The 21302-nt window shown below is 35.6% G+C and overlaps 1 protein-coding gene across 3 annotated transcripts in view; it reads right to left on the bottom strand.

Moving 5' to 3' along the window:
- The window catches only part of ARIH2 (ariadne RBR E3 ubiquitin protein ligase 2), a 61626-nt gene that overhangs the window by 14026 nt on the left and 26298 nt on the right, over positions 1 to 21302 (bottom strand). For 2 of the 3 annotated variants that reach the window (XM_074197892.1, XM_074197891.1), the window contains 5 exons: positions 13203 to 13270; positions 10354 to 10417; positions 6851 to 7016; positions 5829 to 5950; positions 1796 to 1905 (listed from right to left, as the gene is read on the bottom strand). In XM_074197892.1, the coding sequence (XP_074053993.1) occupies positions 1796 to 1905; positions 5829 to 5950; positions 6851 to 7016; positions 10354 to 10417; positions 13203 to 13270 (530 nt within the window). The remainder of the gene's footprint in view (positions 1 to 1795; positions 1906 to 5828; positions 5951 to 6850; positions 7017 to 10353; positions 10418 to 13202; positions 13271 to 21302) is intronic. The other variant, XM_074197893.1, reaches the window with a different exon arrangement.

Here is a 21302-nt window from a genome sequence, read left to right as displayed (position 1 = left end):
TAAAAAAAATTATTTCAAACAAAGAAGCCAAGTATACTAAAATCAACCAATGATGTCTGTGATGCATCACAAAGAGAGGAGAAAATCCAAAATTGTTTACTACTTAGAAAATGATTCCCTATGTTATTTTACACCTATCTAAAAGTACGGTTGGACTATTTTTTTTATAGAATATACAATAATTTATTTGGATAAACTAATATCTTGATAAAATACTAACAAGCAATTAAGTGAGACAAATAAATACTAAGTACAATTAACATACTACAATGACTAAAAATACAAATCAGGTATAGAGATTTTTTAAACTCAGTTAAGCTGCCTCTGATTGCAAGTAACAACTCCCTGTGAATAAATTTAGTATTATACACTATCATATATGCACTTTCTCCTATGCCAAACAAAACTCCTCAAGGGTATATCCCCATTCCAGTCATTCCTATACCCCACTAGAGATAAAAGTATATAAGTTTGAATATAAATATAAATGTAGACATCTCTATCAAATTAAATAAAAATAAAAGCCTCGATTTATCATGACTTCCATCCTTGAAAGAATTATGTCATTTTTTGGTTTGTTTTTTCAAGGCAATAGGGTAAAATGACTTGCATAAGGTCATACAGTTAAGTAATCATTAGATATCTGAAGCTGAATTTGAACTCAGGTCCTCCTGACTTCAGGGCTGGCTCTATCCACTGCACCACCTAGCTGCCCCAGAGTTATGTAATCTTTTAAAAGGAAATAGCTTTGGAGATACCCTGGGGGAAAAGCTAACATGCCTAACCACCAGCAATTTTTTGAAGTTGCAAAGAATTTGAAAGTTGAAAGATGGTAAAGCTGTTCCTACAAACTTCCCTAATACTCACAAAGTGCCAAATCCTGGAAATGGGGATTTTATAACTGACATAAAATAGCTCAAAAGTACTGTGGTTTTTCTTTTCTTTTCTTTTTAGATTATTTTTTTGCAAGGCAATGGGGTTTAGTGACTTGCCCAAGATCACACAGCTAGGTAATTATTAAGTGTCTAAGGCCGGATTTGAACTCAGGTACTCCTGACTCCAGGGTCAGTGCTCTGTCCACTGCGCCACCTAGCCACCCCAGTTTTTCTTTTCTTAAAAATTAGCTTCTATAAGTTCTTTCAGTCAAGAATTTTTTACCAATATATAAAGAACAGACCTAAGGAGAACTTAAGACTTTTCAAATATATCAGTTTGCAAATTATTATGAAAGCACACAACTTGATCCCAAACACTATGACTATGTTCTATTTAGCAAATTGCAAGAAGCAGATTTAAGGCTCAGAAAAAGGCAAGTCCTCATATAAGACATATGATCAGGGGTGGCTAGATGGCACAGTGGATAGAGCACTGGCCCTGGAGTCAGGAGTACCTGGGTTCAAATCCGGTCTCAGACACTTAATAATTACCTAGCTGTGTGGTCTTGGGCAAGCCACTTAACCCCATTTGCCTTGCAAAAACTTATCTATACTGACAATCCTGTCTCTTGTGGCAGTGCTCTACTGTCCCAGTCTTTGAAAACCCACTCCTTAGTGTTCAGTACATATTTCAAGGATCAAAAGCAATTTGCATATTTAGAAATTAAGAAATTTTTAATTTAATTTAAACCACTTAAGAACTGTTTCCTGGAAACAATCTCATTCTTATGTTAACTACCCACCTACCTCAAACTCTTAGGGAGTAGTTCTGCCCCAAAGCAGAAGGAGAAAAACCATACAAGACAGGAAGGGAGAGGCTCTGGAGACTAGTTAGGAAGCCCAAGCAATATACATCTTACCAGAACACCTCATTGCATCGATTGCACTGCACTCGTCGAGCTCTGGGCTCCTGTACCTGGATAACCATAGGACAGTCTGCACCGGGACACAGCTGGAGTTGATAATGGCTCTGGGAACATCACAAGGGAAAGGCAAAGAGTCAGAAAGACCTAAGAGGGTGGTAGAGCAATACATGCCCATCTAATTTCTATTGGTGAACAATGAAGGAAGTATGACCATTACATAAAATGATATTTTCTTGCAACTGCTGAAAAACTTTCATATTATTTAACATGAAAAAATTAGAATAGGTAGGGAGATCTCAAATGAGGAATTCACCCTTTATCAATGCAGACTGGCACTCTGCAATTTCAAGTCTTAGAGAGTTGCCTCAGAGGTAAAGTGATTTTCTCAAAGGCAAAAAGTCACTAAGTATCAGATTTAGGACAATGAAGCAAGATTTCAAAGCCTCCAGAGTCAGTTTTCTAGCCACTGCTCCACTTCCCATAATGGAAACATTGACATCATCAAAACTGGATATGAAGCAAGTCTATGCTGAATTAAAAACTGGACAATAAAAGAACCAAAAGAGAACTTTTTACAAGAGGTTTCTATGGGGCGGCTAGGTGGCGCAGTGGTAAAGCACCGGCCCTGGAGACAGGAGTACCTGGGTTCAAATACAGTCTCAGACACTTAATAATTACTTAGCTGTGTGGCCTTGGGCAAGCCATTTGCCTTGCCAAAACCTAAAAAAAAAAACCCAACCAAACAAAAGAGGTTTCTAAATAAGAAAAGTCATGGTTTCTTTGTTGGTTTGTTTTAATTTTTAAATTCAATTTTATTTTACTTTCAGTTATGAATTATCTGACTCTCCTTTCCCTCTCCTGATTTGGTCTCTGACAAAGAAAGAAAAACACAACCTATTCCAAACATGTAGTCAATTAAAATTCCTGTGTGAGCCAACAGAAAAAAAAAAAAGAAGAAATCTTGCTTCAATCTGTGTTTTAAATCTTTCAGCTCTATATCTGGTTTCCATGTGTTATCATGAGTCCTTTGCAAGTGTGGATGGTTATTGCGTTAGTTGGAATTGCTCTGTTTTCCACAACTGGATATTGTTACAATATTGCTATTACTGTGAACATTACTGTTTTTGCGTACTTCACTTTATATCTGTTCATCTTCCCAGGATCTTCTGAAATCATCACCTCCACCATTTCTTATGGCACAATATTATCCCATCCTATTCCTATACCATAATTTGTTAGTCATTCTCCTCAGTTTGCAATTTTTTTGCCACCACAAAAGAGCTGTTATAAAATTTTTGTATATGTAGTTCTCTTTGATATTTTTGGAGTACAGACCAAGTGGTGAATTGGCAGGGTCAAAAGGAATGCACAGTTCAATAGCATTTGGGGCATATTTCCACTTTGTTTTCCAGAATAGTTGGTCTAGTTCACAGCTCCATCAACAGTGCCACTACTGTATCTAGTCTCCCACATTCCTTCTAACATTTTCATTTTCCTTTTTTTCATTTTAGCCAATCCAATGATGGATATGAAGTAGTACCTCAAAATTGTTTTAACTGGAATTTCCCTATTTTTTAGTGATTTAAAGCATTTTTTTCATATGGCTATTGTTGGCTTGGGTTTCATCCTTTGAAAACTTCAGATTCATATCTCTTGACTATTTAATCAATGGGAAAAGCTTTTTTTCTTTTACATGTAACTTAATTCCCTAGATAACTTAGAAGTGAGATCTTACTCAGAGAAACTTCTGCAAAGATTTTTTTCCCAGTTTCTAATTTAAGCTGCATTGGTTTGTTTAAAAAAAAATCCTATATTTTGTGCATTGAAAATCATCACTTTTACCTTAGGTTTTATAATTTCTGGTTTGGTCAGCTCTTTCCCTGAGTAGGAAATATTTTCATGCCATAGTATTTGCTTATAACATCACCCTTGATGTCTAAATCATACACTTATTGAAATTTATCTTGGGTGCACAGTAAGAGATTTTAGTCACTTAATTTTACCTCTCTCAGTTTCGTCATCTGTTAAATAAATTGAAGAAGAACATGGCAAATCACCCTAGAAACTTTGCCACAAAGAATTAGATATGACTGAAATGACACAATTAACAACAGGTGTTCTCTAAATCATCATTTGCAAAAAAAAAGTAAATTTTGTTTTCTCTTTTAATATGCTTATCCCCTTTTTCTTTATCACACTGGATTTCTAAACATTATTAGGTAATGTACAATCCTCAGATTTTTGCTCAAGAAGGTGTGTGGGAAATGGGCTGCAACGTCGTCCTCTCATTTTACTTTGTAGCTCATTCAGGCTATTATATTCTACATTACAATAGTTAGCAAATAGTATTAGATCCTGGCATAAAACTCATATATGTATACACACAAACACACATGCACATATAGGCATTTTCTCCCCCTCTATAAAATAAAGGATCACATTTTATTTTATCTCTGTAGCTTCAGCAATACAGTGTTCTGTGTTTAGTAAATGCTTATTAAAAATTTGACAAATAAAAAAAAATTCAAAGAAAAGTTATACTAAATGAAAGCCAAAAAAATCAACTAATTCAATCCAAACATACAAAATTTAACCAGATAAAGCACCAAGATGAAAAGCAAACATGAATCAAATCACTGAAAGAGAAAACCAAAAAGATGAACTGGGTATGTTCTGGTGAAAATAGTACAGGAGTCATAGCACTTACTCTAACTACATGTTTCTGAAACACTTTTTTTTTAAAGGTTTTTTGCAAGGCAATGGGGTTAAGTGGCTTGCCCAAGGCCATACAGCTAGGTAATTACTAAATGTCTGAGGTCGGATTTGAACTCAGATACTCCTGACTCCAGGACCAGTGCTTTATCCACTGTGACACCTAGCTGCCCCCTCTGAAACTCTTTAGAATTTATTTTCTTCATTTATTTAAAAAAAAGTGCCACCTAATTTTACATAAAGATCTTTGAGGACAGAAATTAACTATAACTTGCCTTTGCTTGTGAGGCAGGGAGAAAAAGACCACGACCCTTGTCTTATAGACAAAACACATCAAGACATAAATGACTTGCCCTGAATCACTCAGTAAACAGTAAATGACAGTATTTAAGCCTAGATCAACTTTTTAAAACTTAACAATTTTTATGGAAGAGATTTCTTGAATTTATAAATACACAGAAACAAACATATTATCAATTAATTGCAATGAGAAAGTACAATTCCCATTCTTCTGAGAAACACAGGAGTGATAAAAATCTTTGGGTTTAGCATTTACTGATACAATCTGGCTACTCTTTCAGTACCTGTTGCTCTAGTCTCATGCTCAATGCTTTAGAGAAGTGGCAACAGACTTGGCAAAATGCCAAAACTGTGAAATAATACCTCCATGTGAGAGATTGTGAGAGGATAGGGACATTGATGCATTGCTGGAGTTGTGAACAGACCCAACCATTCTGGAGAGCAATATGGAACTATGCCCAAAGAGCAATAAAATGGTTCATACTCTCAGACCTAGCAGTTCCAATTCTAGGCCTATATCCAGAAGAAGTCATAAAAAATAGGAAAAGTCCTACATGTTCCAATATATTCATACAGCTCTTTCTGAAGTGGCAAAGAATTAGAAATTGAGGGGATGTCCATCAATTGGGGATTGGCTAAAAATGTTATGGTACATGAATACTATGGAATATTATTATTCTATAAGAACCCATAAATGATCGGACTCTAGAAGTTGGAATGAATTATGGGATCTGATGCTGAGTGAAGGAAGCAGAACCAAGAGAACAATGTACACATCAACAACAACATTATGAGATGAATAACCTTGATGGAAACAGCTCCTGTTGGCAGTCCAGAGAGACTGTATTTGACTGGTTATGGACTATATTATCCCTAACCAGAAGAAGAAAAACAAAATAAAATAAAATACACAATCACACACAAAATAACAATCCTCCTAAATCTGATGAACATTTTATATGCATGTGCATATGGATAAAAATAAGTAAATTTAAAAAAGAAAAAGAAAAAATACCTCCACGTAGTCCCTGAAGAGGTAGCGCCTGTATTTGTCTTTCAGCTCCTCACTAGGCAGCAAAGGAAATACAAAATCCTCGGGTGTTCTGAGAAGACAGTCCTGAGCCATACAGGAGACTCCTAGGAAATACCAACATAGGCATCCAAATAAAAATCAAATTAATCTTTTCCCCATGAAGTTTATCTGTATCAGAGGTTTAATCAGTTTTTAGGGGATTAACAAAAGATGAGTTATCAAGTACAACTTATTCATTTGTTAGCTACTTAAGAATTTTCTCAAATACAAAACAAAAAAACCAAAAGGAAACAAGAAATGAACACTTTTGATAATTGTGCAAATACAAAGTCCTCCAACATTAAAGACACACTATAAAGCACTTGTGCTAAAAATTTTGGAGGCATGGGGTGGCTAGGTGGCATAGTGGATAAAGCACCGGCCTTGGAGTCAGGAGTACCTGGGTTCAAATCCGGTCTCAGACACTTAATAATTACCTAGCTGTGTGGCCCTGGGCAAGCCACTTAACCCCATTTGCCTTGCAAAAACCTAAAAAAAAAAATTTGGAGGCATTACAAAATAAAAAAGTATTGAACCAGTTACAACCTACACATCAAAATGAAAACTCTCTAAAAGGAAAAAAAAATATTCATGGAAAATAAAGTGACTACAAGCAACATACATGTTTTAGAGAAGCCAGATTTGGGTGGGGAAGAATGGTCTGTATTAAATTCAATTTGGTTAAACTAGTAATGATTAGCAGAATGAAATTTTGACAATGCTATTAATTTGCTTTCAATAACATCTGAGTCACGTGAAAGGAGCAAGAATCAATTATCAAGTAAATTTAATTAATATGCTACATTAAGAATAACAGGAACATGCTTTTGGGATAGCAATGATGATAAAAATCTTCCAAACATCTCTTAAGAAAGAAAATTCAGCTCACTATCTATAAGACACTTCCCAGGGCTTCCACAACCAGAATTAATTCTTAAACCCAGTCTAAATGACCATGAACTCACCAACTCCCACACCATCTTTCACCAGCACTGTACAATGCTGCTCCCAACAACTTCGGCAAAACTGGTGCTGACAAGCCAAAGAAAGTAAATTTTCCTTTCGAACAAACTGCATGCACACTGCACAGTGATGGGAGGAATGTACCATTACCTGGGAAAAGGTAACAAACTATTGAATCTATAAGACAGCTATAGTTATTTCTTACTAAATATAGAAGAATAAATGCTAAACAAAGTCTTAAAATTCCTCATTATACAATCACAAACTTAGAATTTTGCTCCTGTCACCTTCTTAAGTGAAGACTTAGGAGAGAGCAAAGGATTATTTTAGGGGCAAGTCAAGATGATCAAATTGTTGTTTTAATGTCCAGAAGATAATGCCTCTAAGGTGAACTGTGACTCTAACTTCAAAGTAAGAACCATTATGTCCTTCCAGGCCAATTGCAAATTAGGGTTTAAATCTGTAAATATTAGCCAGATTTAATTCAAAATTGTAGTTTTATGTAAGACATTATAAGTATCAATAGGATTAGACTTGGAAGCTTGATATTAACAAAGGTAATTTCTTACCCAGATACCTCTGGATGTATCCCATCTTTGGTATGACCTAGGCTACCTTTCCTGTCCCATTCCCTGCCTCTTTAGCTGTGGAACCTTGAGCAAGGCATTTCACTTCTTGGAGCTTCAGTTTTCTGATAGGATGGCATTGGGGGGAAAGAGGGAGGAGAAGAAGAGGCAGAGCAAATGACCCTTGAGATGCTCTCTAACTCTAGTCCAGTCCTTTGATCTTATTGAATGAACATAACTTTATATATTGATTTTAAAAGGGTTTTTGAGTTTTATCTCTATTTAAAAGTGCACAGAGAATACCTTTAAATTCTTACAGTTCTCTATAATAACCTGAGAATCTTTACATTTAGCAAGCTCTCAAATAGTCATTTGACTGAAGTCATCTTAGACAATAGACCTTCTAGTCACTTTCAAACTTTCAAAGAGTCTTGAAAGCAATTTCATTTCTGCAAGACAAGCTTTTCTTTCCATGTAATGCAAATCCTTTCTATTCATTGAATCTTCTTCCTTGCTCCCCAAAGTCATGAACTAGTGTTTTCCTCCAACCTTTGATTCCTAATTACTGTGTCTGAAAGAAAGCAGGAGATCTGGAATCAGAAAACTGGAATTTGAATCCCATCTCTATTACCATATATGTGACTATTGGCAAGTCATATAACCTCTTCTAGCTTCAGTTTCTTCAAATGAGATAATGATGTTCTCAAAGTTTCCTTTTAAATTTAAACCTAAGGTCTTTTGATTACATGACTTGGATAAAATATTCTGTTCTATACCCTAATCAATATGCCAGTACCATTGAATATTAGTATTTATGGACTACCTAAAGAGTTACAAATGCTAATTGGAAAATACTGGAGAACAAATGACCCACTGCCATGGTTTAAAATCTCACTTTAGTAGACATCAAAAGCTACTGGCAAAGAGTATTCCTCTTCTGCCATTCTTCAAAGCTTTCATAATACCCTAAGAATAGAATTACATGAACAGTTTTCAAGTTTTACATTTTTTTCATCCTAAAAAAGAGTATGAGCTAATCATCTCTTTGCAAAAGGTAGTCATGCCCTTTCCAAGGCATGTGAAAGAGTTTGCAGTTAACACAAACTTGTTCCTACTTCTCCCTTTTCCACCAGTAATAAAAGGTGCTGTGTGTGGAAATCATGCCACACCTTTTTCCTAGGATGTATCACTTATTGCTAGATTCTTTTCATGATTCACCCTTACAGGGCAGGGTGATGATTTATTTAAAACTTGAAGTCAGAGAAAGGAAAACTCCCCTTGACTAAGGAACTTTTTCCTAGGCTCCTCAGGAAATTGCAAAACAAAAGTTTGCAATCACAAATTATCTGACACTAATAGGACTTTGCTGATTCTGTCTCAACAATGATCCAAACAGAAATAGATCCCAAGTCCATGGGAAGTTCTTGTCATTTCATTAGTCTCTCTCTGTCTGTGTCTTTCTCTCTCTCTCACATACACAGAGAGTTTATATCTACATAATGAAAGGCATTTCTCAGGATAAAAGAAGAAATTATGTATTTGGTTCAGTGTGAGCTGCTCAATTTTTAGGACCTCTCACTACCTCTTTCTCCTGAAGCCTTTTCTAACTTTAATTCACATATAAAACACATCTTAGTGAATATCTAGGCAATGTGGAAGATACAGAAATAGAATTTTCTCACAGAAAGTACACATTCTAGTCAGTTGAAACCCAAATACTCATAATGCAAGGCAATCCAGAAAAGTGCTAAATCTGGAATAAAATGCAGTGTGCTATGGTAATTAAGAGGACAACAAAAATCACTACTTGCTAGAAGGGAAACAATCAGGGAAGGTTTTGTTGCCATCATTCCTTCAAGTATGGGTATGATGTATTCGAGCAGAAATGGAAGGAGGACTGAAGCAATCCTGCTAGAGGGGAACAGCCTAAGCAAAGATGCAGAGTCAGATTCCATGAAGAATCAAAACGACAGAGGAAGACAAACATCTCAAAGAAAGGAAGCAATTTTTGCCCCATTTGTGTGAAAAATATTTTTGTAATGAAAGATTAAGACTTGTATTTGGCATGTCTCACTCTAAACAAAAACCATAATCATATTAATTATATTAGGAGAGTCTTCAAACAGCAATATCAATGTAGGAGGAAGAGCTGTGGTCCTGAAGGAAGGAGATACAGACAGTTCTCGTTTTACATAAATTCACATTACGCAAATTCAACTTCACGTAAAGAATTCTGAAAGAAATTCATGTTCCAAAAAAAGACCTATTTCAATTTTACTTCGCTCTCTCTCTCCCACTCCTTTCCCACTGCCTCTCTACTTGGCACTCCATGTCTTCCAACCTCTCCACAAAAAAAAAAAAAGATAAAGAAAAAGAAAAGAAAAAAAAGACCAAACCAAAAACTGTAAAAAACCAAAAACCAAAAACCTCCGAGTAAAAGCAGAACAGCAGACATGAAGAGAGACCACCACTTCCACCAGATTAGGGGCTTGGCTTGAGATTTCCAATGCTGAGAGAGGAGATCTTTGCCCTCCTCCCATCCACCTGTGTCCAGCTCCCAAATGTTTTGTCTATGTGCACTAAAGTACTGCATGTCTTTCCTGGGTTTATCACCTATTCTCTCCTGTCTGCATATGTATTCAGCCCCCATATATTTTCCCCACCTTCATGTATTCTTCCTTTTGGTTCTGGAGAGGTGCCCACAAGGCTTGCCCTGGTGTCAAACTGCTTGTCCTCCTATTCTTGCTTCTCTGACCCAGTCCCAACATGTCCTTCAACTCTGTGCCAGTCCCCTACCCCCAACAGGCATGCAATCCCCTTCCTGCTTCCTTCCCTCCCTTCCCCAAGTTCTTGGCCAAGTTCGCATTACATAAAAATCGCTTTACGTAGAGGTCTGTGTAACGGTCCACTTACGTAAAGTGAGAACTGTCTGTACTCACATGTTTCGATGGACTGGGCTGAACTCGGGCCTCAACTAACAGCTGAGCAGAATTGGACTTGTGTCTAAAAGACAAAAAATGGGATTTTTTTTAACCCTTTAGGAAAAAATAGTAGGAACCCAAACATAACCAAATATCTTTCTCTTTAAACAAAGGAATGGTGGGTCAAAATACCTGAATAAACTGTACTAGGCTTAAACAAAAGAAACTAATATGTTTTTGCATTTGGTTTCTAAACTGTTACCAGGGCAAATATTCCTCCCATTCCTAATCAACCATGCTTTCTATTTGTGTAACAAGCTTTGCTTTTTTATACACTAAGCTGTAATGAGATTTGTGAAGGATTCTAACCATTCTAAGATTAAAAACTACATAGGAAGCTAAAGTCTCTATGATATTATGAATCCAAGTAGAGGTAGAACTGTTCCTAACATATATCATTTTTGCAACTTAAAGGTGAAGATGCCCTCTTTCAAACAGAAAACTATACTGGTTTTATTAGGCTTTTTATTAACGCATCACATGATAGTAATGTGATGTGTTTGCTAAAAAAAGCTTTATATTAGTATGGTGACCTGATCACAGGAAATAGCAAATGGCATTGCTTATAGAATACCCTGAGGAGTTTTAGGCACTGTACTTTAAGAGGGGCACTGACAATTCAGAGTATGGGCAAGGGGGAACTGGAAATAATGGTTATAGTAGTACCTAGGTAGAGGGTAGATAACTGACTCAAATCAATGCCATACAAGAAAAGGTAGAAGAAAATGGTTATTTTTTGCATGGCAAAGACAGAGAAAAGATACAAGAGTTGGGTTCAAATACTTATAAAGTGGTCAAGCAGATCGAAAACCAAACTTCTTTTGTGTGCTCTGGAAAGCCAGACAAGAACCAATTAAGGATAAGGGGTAAGGACAGTAAGAACAACTTCCTAGCCAATGTACGTAGAGCTGTCCAACAGTAGAAGAGGCTACCCCAAGAGAGCAAAGCATCCCTGACTTAGGAAGGGGGGGAAGGGAAGCTAAGGGCTAAGCCCCATTTTTTAATTTTATAGATGAAAATAATGAGGCCCAAAGAGGCCGAATGACTTTCCAAATAAGAAATTCAAAGAGGCAGCTGAGGGATTTTAAAACAGGTTTTCTGATCCCAAATAAAGTGCTTTCTTTTGCAATAACATTTCTATTCATCAGAGGTGTTTAATTAGTGACCAGAAGATCACTTGCCAAAGATATTTTACTGACTAACTGACCTCTATGATTCCAAGTATCTATCATCATTTGAAAAACCACCAAGGAAAAGGACTACATCTAATATTCTACAAAGAGGTGAGCACTCATTCAGTCAAACATTTATTAAGGGTTTACTACATTAGACAATATACTAAATGCTGAGACTATAAAGAAAGGAAAAAACAAAGTCCACACCTTCACAGTATAATAGAGGAAACCAAATGCAAACAACTCTATCTCTACAAGACATTTAAAGTGTAAAAGGGAGGTCACCCCCGAGAATGCAGCTAGCAATATGGGATGGGGGTAGAAGGATAGAGATGGAGGTACTGAGAAGGGTTTCTTACAGATGAGATCTGGCTGAGTCTTGAAGAAACTCAAGAAAAATAGAGGGGAGAAATGAGAGGGAGAGCATTCCAAGAATGGGAGAAAGCCTGTGAAAAGGGATGGAATGAGGAGATGGAGCATCATCTACAAGAAACAGCAAGTGATTAGCATTGCTGCAAAGTAGAATGGATGTGGAGTCCCATGAACCACCTAGGAAGACAGGAAAGGCTCAGGTTATAAAGAGTTTGAAATGCTACACAAAAAGCTTTCTTTGGATCCTAAAAGGAATAGACGTGACAGAATCAAGAAACCTGTATTTAGAACAAATGTCACTTGTGCTTTTAGCTTGAAGGGTAATGCTAACCAAGTCTACAGGGACAAAAATAGAACACATCCTTAAATGAATGTTGTGATCAAAATAAATACATCATAAGAAGCACATTACAAAATCTTAACTTCTATTTTGAAAGTAACTTCATGGTTGACTGAAGGAGAAAATCAATTTGGAATATCACAAGATGGTTTTCATGTTTAAAGTATTAACTAGGGAAGGTAATAGTGGTGCTCAAAACTACAGAAAATGTGATCAAATGATCTTCAGAGTAACAATTCTGGAGAGAAACAATGAAGATTTCTTTTGAGATTATCACACTCATCTGTCATCCTTGGATCCCAGAAGGATGCTCTGGTCACTTTCTTTTTAAAAATATTTTATTTGTTTTTCCAACTACAAGTAATGGTAGTTTTTTTTGGCCAGGTTTTAAGTTTTATACCTTCCTCCCTTTTCCTCCCTCCCCTCCTTGATAGAAAGTAATTTGATATAGGTCCTACATTTATTAACCATTGTAAACATAGATCCTTATTGATCATGTTGTATGGTCACTTTCTAATAAAACAAGCCCAACATTCTTTCCAGTCAGACAATAGACTCTGCTCTTGGTAGTGGGGGTGTGGGGAGGGAAAAAACTGAAAAGTAAAATGGTATTTCCTTTTTTTTTTAAACAAGGCAATATGGTTAAGTGACTTGCCCAAGTTCACAGAGCTAGGTAATTAAGTGTCTGAGGCCAAATTTGAACTCAGATCCTCCTGACTCCAAGGTCACAATCCACTGTGCCAACTAGCTGGTCCTAAAATGGTATTTCCAACAATTCTTAACCCTGCCATTTTTAAAATACTCTAACTCTGATTTTCTAAGTTCTAAAGGAACATACAGTTGTTGGGGATGGCTTTGCTTTATAATTGTAAAAAACAGACTTACATTTTTTTCATTCATTCCTTCACCCAAACACTTACCTTTCCAGTATCTCAGAGACTTGCCAGTGGAAATTAACTAATATAAGTTTAGCCACTGAATGAGACACCTATGAAAAAAAAAGAAAAGGAATCAAACTAGGGTTACAACTTTGAAGAGTGCTGAATATTCCTATATGTATATAAGTAAACTTCTTGAAGCCAGAAATCACAGTACCACAGGAGAAAAAAGGTGTGGTCAAGGGGCAAAGAATCAAGACTCAGATTCTTACCTTCAGCTAAATTAACCAACTTCTCATTAAGAACTTACTTCATACAAGGCATGATATGTGGCTCTTTCCCTAATTCTTATTGTAAACAAGTCACTTTCCTTTCTTGGCCCTCCTTGTTCCATAAAATTTTGCAATCTGATTAGATGACTTTTGAATTTCCTTTTAACTAATGAGCTATAAAGTCTGATGGAATTTCTTTTAGAAAATCAATTCGCAATTGGAAATCAAGTAAATGTCCTACAATTGGGGAATGGCTTAGCAAACTGTGGTATATGTATGTAATGAAACACTATTGTTCTATTAGAAACCAGGAGGGATGGGATTTCAGGGAAGCCTGGAGGGATTTGCATGAACTGATGCTGAGTGAGATGAGCAGAACCAGAAAAACACTGTACACCCTAACAGCAACATGGGAGTGATGAACAACCTTGAAGGACTTGCTCATCCCATCAGTGCAACAATCAGGAGCAATTTTGGGCTGTCTGCAAAGGAGAGTGCCATCTGTATCCACATAAGGAGCTGTGGAGTTTGAACAAAGTTCAAGGACTATTCCTTTTTCTTTTTTTAGATTTTTCAAGGCAATGGGGATAAGTGGCTTGCCCAAGGCCACATGGCTAGGTAATTACTAAGTGTCTGAGACCAGATTTGAACCCAGGTACTCCTGACTCCAAGGCTGGTGCTCTATCCACTGCACTATCTAGCCACCCCTAAGGACTATTCCCTTCAATTTAGAAAAACACATCTTAGATATCTTATTGTCTGATCTTGTCACCTCTTAGACTTCTTGTCTCTAAGGATATAATTTCTCTCTCATCACACCCAATTTGGATCAAGGTACAACATGGAAACAAAGTAAAAACTGACAGATTGCTTTCTGGGGGGGGGGAGTAAGATGGGGGGAATTGTAAAACTCAAATAAAAATAATTAATAAATTATTATAAATAATTAATAAAAATTAATTTAAAAAATCAATTCTCAGACACTTAATAATTACCTAGCTGTGTGACCATTGCTTTGGTAACTTCAAGTTTTTTTTTTTATTACAATAATCAAAAAGGTAAAATAAGCATATAACCAAACAAAAAGTTGTGCTTATTTTGTGTCCATCATCAAGAACATGGATTCCTATTACTTTTGTATAAAAACACATTTGTTTATGTATACACATGAATACACATGTATATACATGTATATATGATGTTAGTTCTGATCTTGCTTTGCAATCCTTGATACAGGTCTCTATTTCCTTGCATTTTTCCTATGTGTAGCATTTCTGTTATTGTTTAAAGAGCTAGCTAACACTTTAAGATTTGTTAACATAATGGGGAATATTAAGCTAAACACTGAACAACCTAGTTTTGTTTTTTTTTTGAGACAGGATATAATAATTGACTGAAAACTGCCCTTGAAGTCATTCAGCTACAGTTGCTAAATGACACTGGACAAGTCAAAATATTCCAGGAAACTCTCTAAAAGACTTAAATTTCAGAGAAGGTACTAGCTAGTACTGAATGAATTTCCTCATCTGCTAGTTTCGTATGGTCCAGTTCCTACCCTCATTAATATCATTATATTCCATTATGTTAACATATCATAACTTATTTGGTCATTCTCTAATCATTAGATATACTGTATATTTCAGTGTGGATAACTTCTGATGTTGTATTTACACACTGAAGATCATTTAATTTGCCTCACAGATGATAAGATGGCTGATTTTTCAATCACTCATAGGACCTTAGAGCTTGGTAATTCAAAGAACTTCAGTCCATTTTACAGATCACAAAACTTACCTTAACAAAAAGACAGTATGATTTAGCCAAAATTATTTGTTTTCTAAGACTGCACATTTTAGAAGTGTAACAACATAGATACAAGAACTCTAAGGAACCATCAATTTACGAAACTTAAATGATGCATAATAAATCACAACAAGGTCAGTCAAGAGCTCTAGAATTTGATATGTAAAGTCTCCCCAAAGCTTATTCAAGTCCTGTCTCTGTTGTTTGTTTACAACTCACATTTCACACACTTCTTAATGAGGTTGCTGAAAAGATTTCAGGAAAAAAAAATAAGGGGAAAACTTATATGAACTTATGCAAAGTGAAGTGAGAAGAACCAGGAAAATACTACGCATGGTAACAGCAATATTGCACAATGTGATTTAGCTATTCTCAGAAATACAATGATCTAAGACAATTCCAAAGGACTATTGATTAAAAAAAAAATCCCATCCACATTCAGAGAAAGAACTGCTGGAATCTGAATGCAGATCAAAACATACTTTTTGTTTTTAACTTTTCTATATTTTTCTTGGTTTGTTTTTGGTCTATGTTTTCTTTCACATGACTAATATGCAAATATGTTTTGCATGTCTGCACATGTATCATCTATATAAAATTGCTTGCTTTTTAAGTGAAAGGGAGGAAGGGAATTTGGAGATAAAAATTTGAAAAAAATGAATGTTAAAAATTTTTACATGTAATTGAAAGAAATTATATTTAAAAAAAATGTTTTTAATTGCTCAAACACCTCTAGAGTCAAAAATGGCAATTAAGAAAGTAACTTTAATGAAATGTACAGGTAGAAGGATATTAATTGGGAATACAAGTGCTTTATTTTTGAAATTTAAGATATAATTCATTTTCAAATAAGCAATAGATGTGAAAAATGATGACAAAATGTTCACAAGCACTTGTTGAGCTGTGAAAAAAAAAGTATTTTTGTTTTGTTTTGTTTTTTAAGTTTTGGGGGTTAAGTGGCTTGCCCAAGGCCACACAGCTAGGTAATTATTAAGTGTCTGAGGCCTCATTTGAACTCAGGTACTCCTGACTCCAGGGCCGGTGCTCTATCCACAGCGCCACCTAGCTGCCCTGAAGAAAAGTATTTTAAAAGCCTTAAATTGCTATAAAATGAGTTACTATTACCTTTTAACATGCTTACAGAAAACATAATAGCAGAATGAGGATTTGAATACAGGTCCTGTACTCCTGAATCCACATTGCTCTATCACACAATAACACTGAACTACAACTTTTTTTTCCAGAGAGCTGGGTAGGAATCAATTATTTACATTTATAATGTGTACGTGTGTGTGTGTGTGTGACTGCTCTTACTTTTTGACCCAGAGGTTCCATTCCTGGACATCTAATTCCATCAAGGTTTCACATTTAATAAAATATTCAAAGTAACACTTGTTTGTAGTAATAAAAATTTGGAGAAGGAAGAAAAAAGGAGATATTTTTGTGATAACAAACCATAGTATGAAAATATAATGGAATATCATCTTGTCCTAAGAAATGACAAACAGAAGAAATTCAGAGAAACATATGAAGACTTGTATGAACAAACACATAAAAGAGAACAGACCTAGCAGAACAATATACATGAAAAATAATAATGAAAACAAAAATGACAAAACATTTTCCTCTCGATGGGAGGACCAGTGTCTGAGAGGGTTACCACCTTCCTCCACATGGTTAAGGAAAAGGAGACAATGTCAAGATTTGACTGGCTCCCAACTTACAGTCTCTTTGGGGTTTCTGCCTATACTAAGGAAACCCCCTAGTTACTTACAGCTTCATGTCCCACAGATCTGGTATCCCTGAGTCATAAAGGGGTCTCTATACCCTGTCCTGCTGACTGAACATCTCCAATATAGAAGAAGCAAGGGAAGCCTAAGTCTTTCTCCAGCCTCACTGCATATCTTTGCTATGTTAAATGTTCAAGGGCAGCCATCCCAGAAAACAAACAGTGACTTAAGATTTACTATGTGGCAGGCACAACACTCATTGCTGGGAACAAAGACACAAACAAAAAGACAAATGTATGAGTTAATGAAGTTTACATTCTTTTTTTTAGGTTGTTGGGTTTTTTTTGCAAGGCAATGGGGTTAAGTGCTTTGCCCAAGGCCACAAAACTAGGTAATTATTAAGTGTCTGAGGGCGGATTTGAACTCAGGTACTCCTGACTCCAGGGCTGGTGCTCTATCCACTGAGCAACCTAGCTGCCCCTGAAGTTCATATTCTAATGGAGGAAGACAAAACCTAAAGAAGGCTGCAGGAAGGGGTATGGGGGGTTGTGGGGGTGAAAGATCAATGAGAGTAAGGGGAGATCCAACTGGAGATCCAAACTGAAGGGACTGAGTCATAGTGGTAAAGTCTGATGAATTAGAAGCATGATCAAGAAGAGAAAGGCCCAAGAAATGCCCCAATTCATCCCAACATCAAAACTGAACTAGCAGATGCAATGTCTGGACTGCTCCTTACATGTTTCTTAAGGACAAGATAAAAGTAACATCAAATGGACCGAGAATGTGTGGAGTGGACTTGGGGAGCTGGTCATTGTTTGCCTAGATGGTCATCCACGGGCCACAATAACTGCCCTCACCTAGGCTATGATCAATATCTTTATCAATGACTTGGACAGAAACATAGAAATTATGCTATCAAATTCACAGCTAATACTGAATCAGGATCCAAAAGAACTTAACAGATCAGAACATTTGAGAGAATCTAGTAAAATGAAATTTAAGTTTAAAAAAATCAACTATACAAAATGTATGGTTAGAAACCATACATTCAAACTATTATAAGAATACTTTGTAGAACTTGATAAAATAATTCACTTGGAGGAATGTAAAGACCTATACAGGGGAAATAATGATACAGACTAATGATGAAGAGTCAATGGCACTTGTAGACCTCAAACTATAACTCAAAATCATTTGGTACTGGTTAAAAATTGAGAAGTAACTCAATGGAACAGATTAGACAAGGGAGAATCAGAAGTAATAGAACTCAATAAACCAGTATTTGATAAATCTGAAGAAAACAAACTACTTCACACCTACATATTTGATGAACAACTCTGAGAAAACTGAAAAGCAGTCTAGCAGAACACCTTATACCATACTCCACAATAAATTCAAAAGAAATACATGTCCTGAATATTAAAGATCATATCATTAAAAATTAGAAGAGAAACTGATTGTTGTAAACTATTAACAATCATAAGAATGTTCCAAATCACTGATAAAATGCAAATCAAAAGAAAACTGAGATTTCATTTCACACCTAGCAAACTGACAAAGAGGCTACAAGATGGGAATAATCAATCATGAAAGTTTGTGAGTAGGTAGGAACATTAGCACCTTGTTAGTGCAACTATAAAATTATGGAAATAAAGTGACTGAAATGTCCATAACCTTTCATGTAGAGACTATATTGACTATGTGTATGGTAAAAGGAGTTTTTTTATTAAAAAGGCTGTACACATGTGCATAAATATGTATATACTACTATACACATCTTATCCTCAAGATAGTAACACGTTTTGTGGTTGCAAAGAAACAGAAAGTAGAAGCTCATTGGACAAAAGCTAAACAAATTCTGGTACGTAAATATAATGAAATAATTAGATGTGCCAAAGAAATGACAAATGCAAAAAGATCAATATAAACAGAGCATGAGCAAAGGGAAATAAGTAGAGCTAAGAAAACAATATATACAATGACAATAAAAAACGTCAACTGGAACAACCAACATCACTTGAAGTTTGCAGCAAAAGCAGGCAATGTTGAATTATTCCTAAGAAGTAAAATATACAATTTTTTCCTTCTACAGGTCAAATCCTAGAGAACTATGGCTCACAGGAAGCGGTGGTGGCAGATAAAGGCAGAGAATGAGAACTGTCTGAATGAGAATTTTGTAGCAATACCAACTTTAGCAACATACTTATGGGAAAATTTGGCAAGAGTTGATTGCTCTTCTCCTAGGAAAAGATCATGTTTAAACCACTGGAACTTTTGAAAAGTAACTCAACTCTGAGTCATCATTTTACCTAAATATATTAACTGACCTATAATCCAAGGATAGCAAATTCCCTTTTAGATAAGAAGATTCTTAAAACAGAACAAACTATTGTTCTATAAGAAATCATGAGCAGCCAGACTTCAGAAAAGCCTGGAAAACTTACATGAAATGATGCTGAATGAAGTGAGCAGAATCCAAAGAACATTGTTAACAATAACCACAATATTGTGAGATGATCAAAGATGCTAAGACAAAGCTCTTCTCATCACAACAATAAAAAAAATCTCTAAAGGACTTGTGATGGAAAATACCATCTACATTCAAAGAAGGAACTATGAAGTCTGAATGCAGACCAAAGCTTATTATTTCTATTTTTAAAATATGTTTTATTTTTTCTTTTCTCATGGTTTTTTTGCCCCTTTTTAGATGAATTCTTTCACAAAATTATTAAAATGGAAATTGGATTGCTCTGTGTTAGAGGGAGGGAGAGGGAAGGTAGGGAGAAAAGTGGGGAATTCAAAATCAAAAAGATGATTGTTGAAAACTATATTTACATGTAATTAAGAAAACAAATAAATAAAAAACAGCAAAATCATAAAAACAGAACAAAGGGGAATTTTTGCCTGAAAGTTTTTCATAAGAACAGTGACAGTTATCATGAAATCCCAACAATAAAGTTTATAAAGATCAAAGTTCGGGAAATCTATGATGATCTTATCAGAAACATAAGACTTATGTTCTGACAAATAGTATTTCAAAGTCTTCAAACTTGATAGTAATGCTCCAAGTATAAAACAAATACATTTATTCACATGTTCTTTCAGGAATCTCTCTCTCTCTCTCTCTCTCTCTCTCTCTCTCTCTCTCTCTCTCTCTTTCTGTAAGAGCTTATGCTAACCACCAGGAATTCAAAAAGCCAGCTTTCATGCAAGAGATGGGGATTTGACTCCATGATTTTCTCTCTTTCCAGTATATAAAATTAGCCCTCAGTCTTGAATCTGGTTTTCTTCTTTTCTTAGCATCTGCCAATCTACTGCATGGCCAAGCACCAAACTCCAGGAAGATGGAAATTGATTTCAACATCCTCCTTGAATTAAGACATAATCCCTACACAAAGTTCAGTAATCAAGAACACTAGGGATTTAAAAGTCAACTTCTTCTACTACAGTAAACAGAAAAAAAGATTCCAAAGAATCTCCAAAGCATAAAAAAAGAATTTCTTAAATCTTTAATGGAATTCAACTAGCATTTAAAGATCTATTATGTGTAAGAACCCTGAGCACAAAGACAAGAAGTCCCTGTCCTTGAGTAGGGAGACATAAACTACAAAAGAGGAAAAATAACTAAAAATAAATATACAAAGCAATAAAATATAATTTAAAGAGAGCACAAGCACTAGCAATTGTGATCAGAAAGGGTAAAGTAAAATGTTTGCTGTATTTCTGAGTTCACATAATTCTAGATCTGAAAGTGAGCGTGACAATGCTTTTTCTGGTCTAGAATAAAAATCATTCTCAAACTTTGTCTGTAGCCCATCTATTGTAAAGAATCATCTCTGTCTAACAATTTAAAGCCTTGGTGACAAAAGCAGTGAATCAAGAATCAAAAGCACGGAGTTCTATTTCTGGCTCTACTTCAACATGCTTCGTGACTTCACACAAGATAGTTCTTTCTGTATTATTTTTTTTTTCCTTTGTGGGGCAGAACCTGGCAATGGATATATTTAAAACTTTTATGTTCTTATGATAAAAGTACCAGGCAAATGTAATGATAAAGATGAAAATCACTGCATGGTGAGTGGGAAAATTCCTGGTGAAGCCCTCTTAGGGTCAAGAAATGTTTTTGTCAAGAAAATCTTGCATTCCAAAGGAGGCTCAGAGCCACCTGTTTTATGATAAAACTATTTTTACTGACTGGGAGGACATTTTAACCATAGACATTACTTCATTCTAGTTAAGATAGTTATGAAGGTCCTAAGCTACCTCACCATCTGGTGAGAAAAATATTATGAAAACATTTCATTCTTTTCTTTGTGTCTGTTGCTAGGGTAGATTTT

Source organism: Macrotis lagotis, chromosome 8 (assembly GCF_037893015.1).
Source record: "Macrotis lagotis isolate mMagLag1 chromosome 8, bilby.v1.9.chrom.fasta, whole genome shotgun sequence".
Lineage (NCBI taxonomy): Eukaryota > Metazoa > Chordata > Mammalia > Peramelemorphia > Peramelidae > Macrotis > Macrotis lagotis.
The sequence above is the reverse complement of the archived record's forward strand: the minus strand, read 5'-3'. Positions and strand labels throughout refer to the sequence as shown.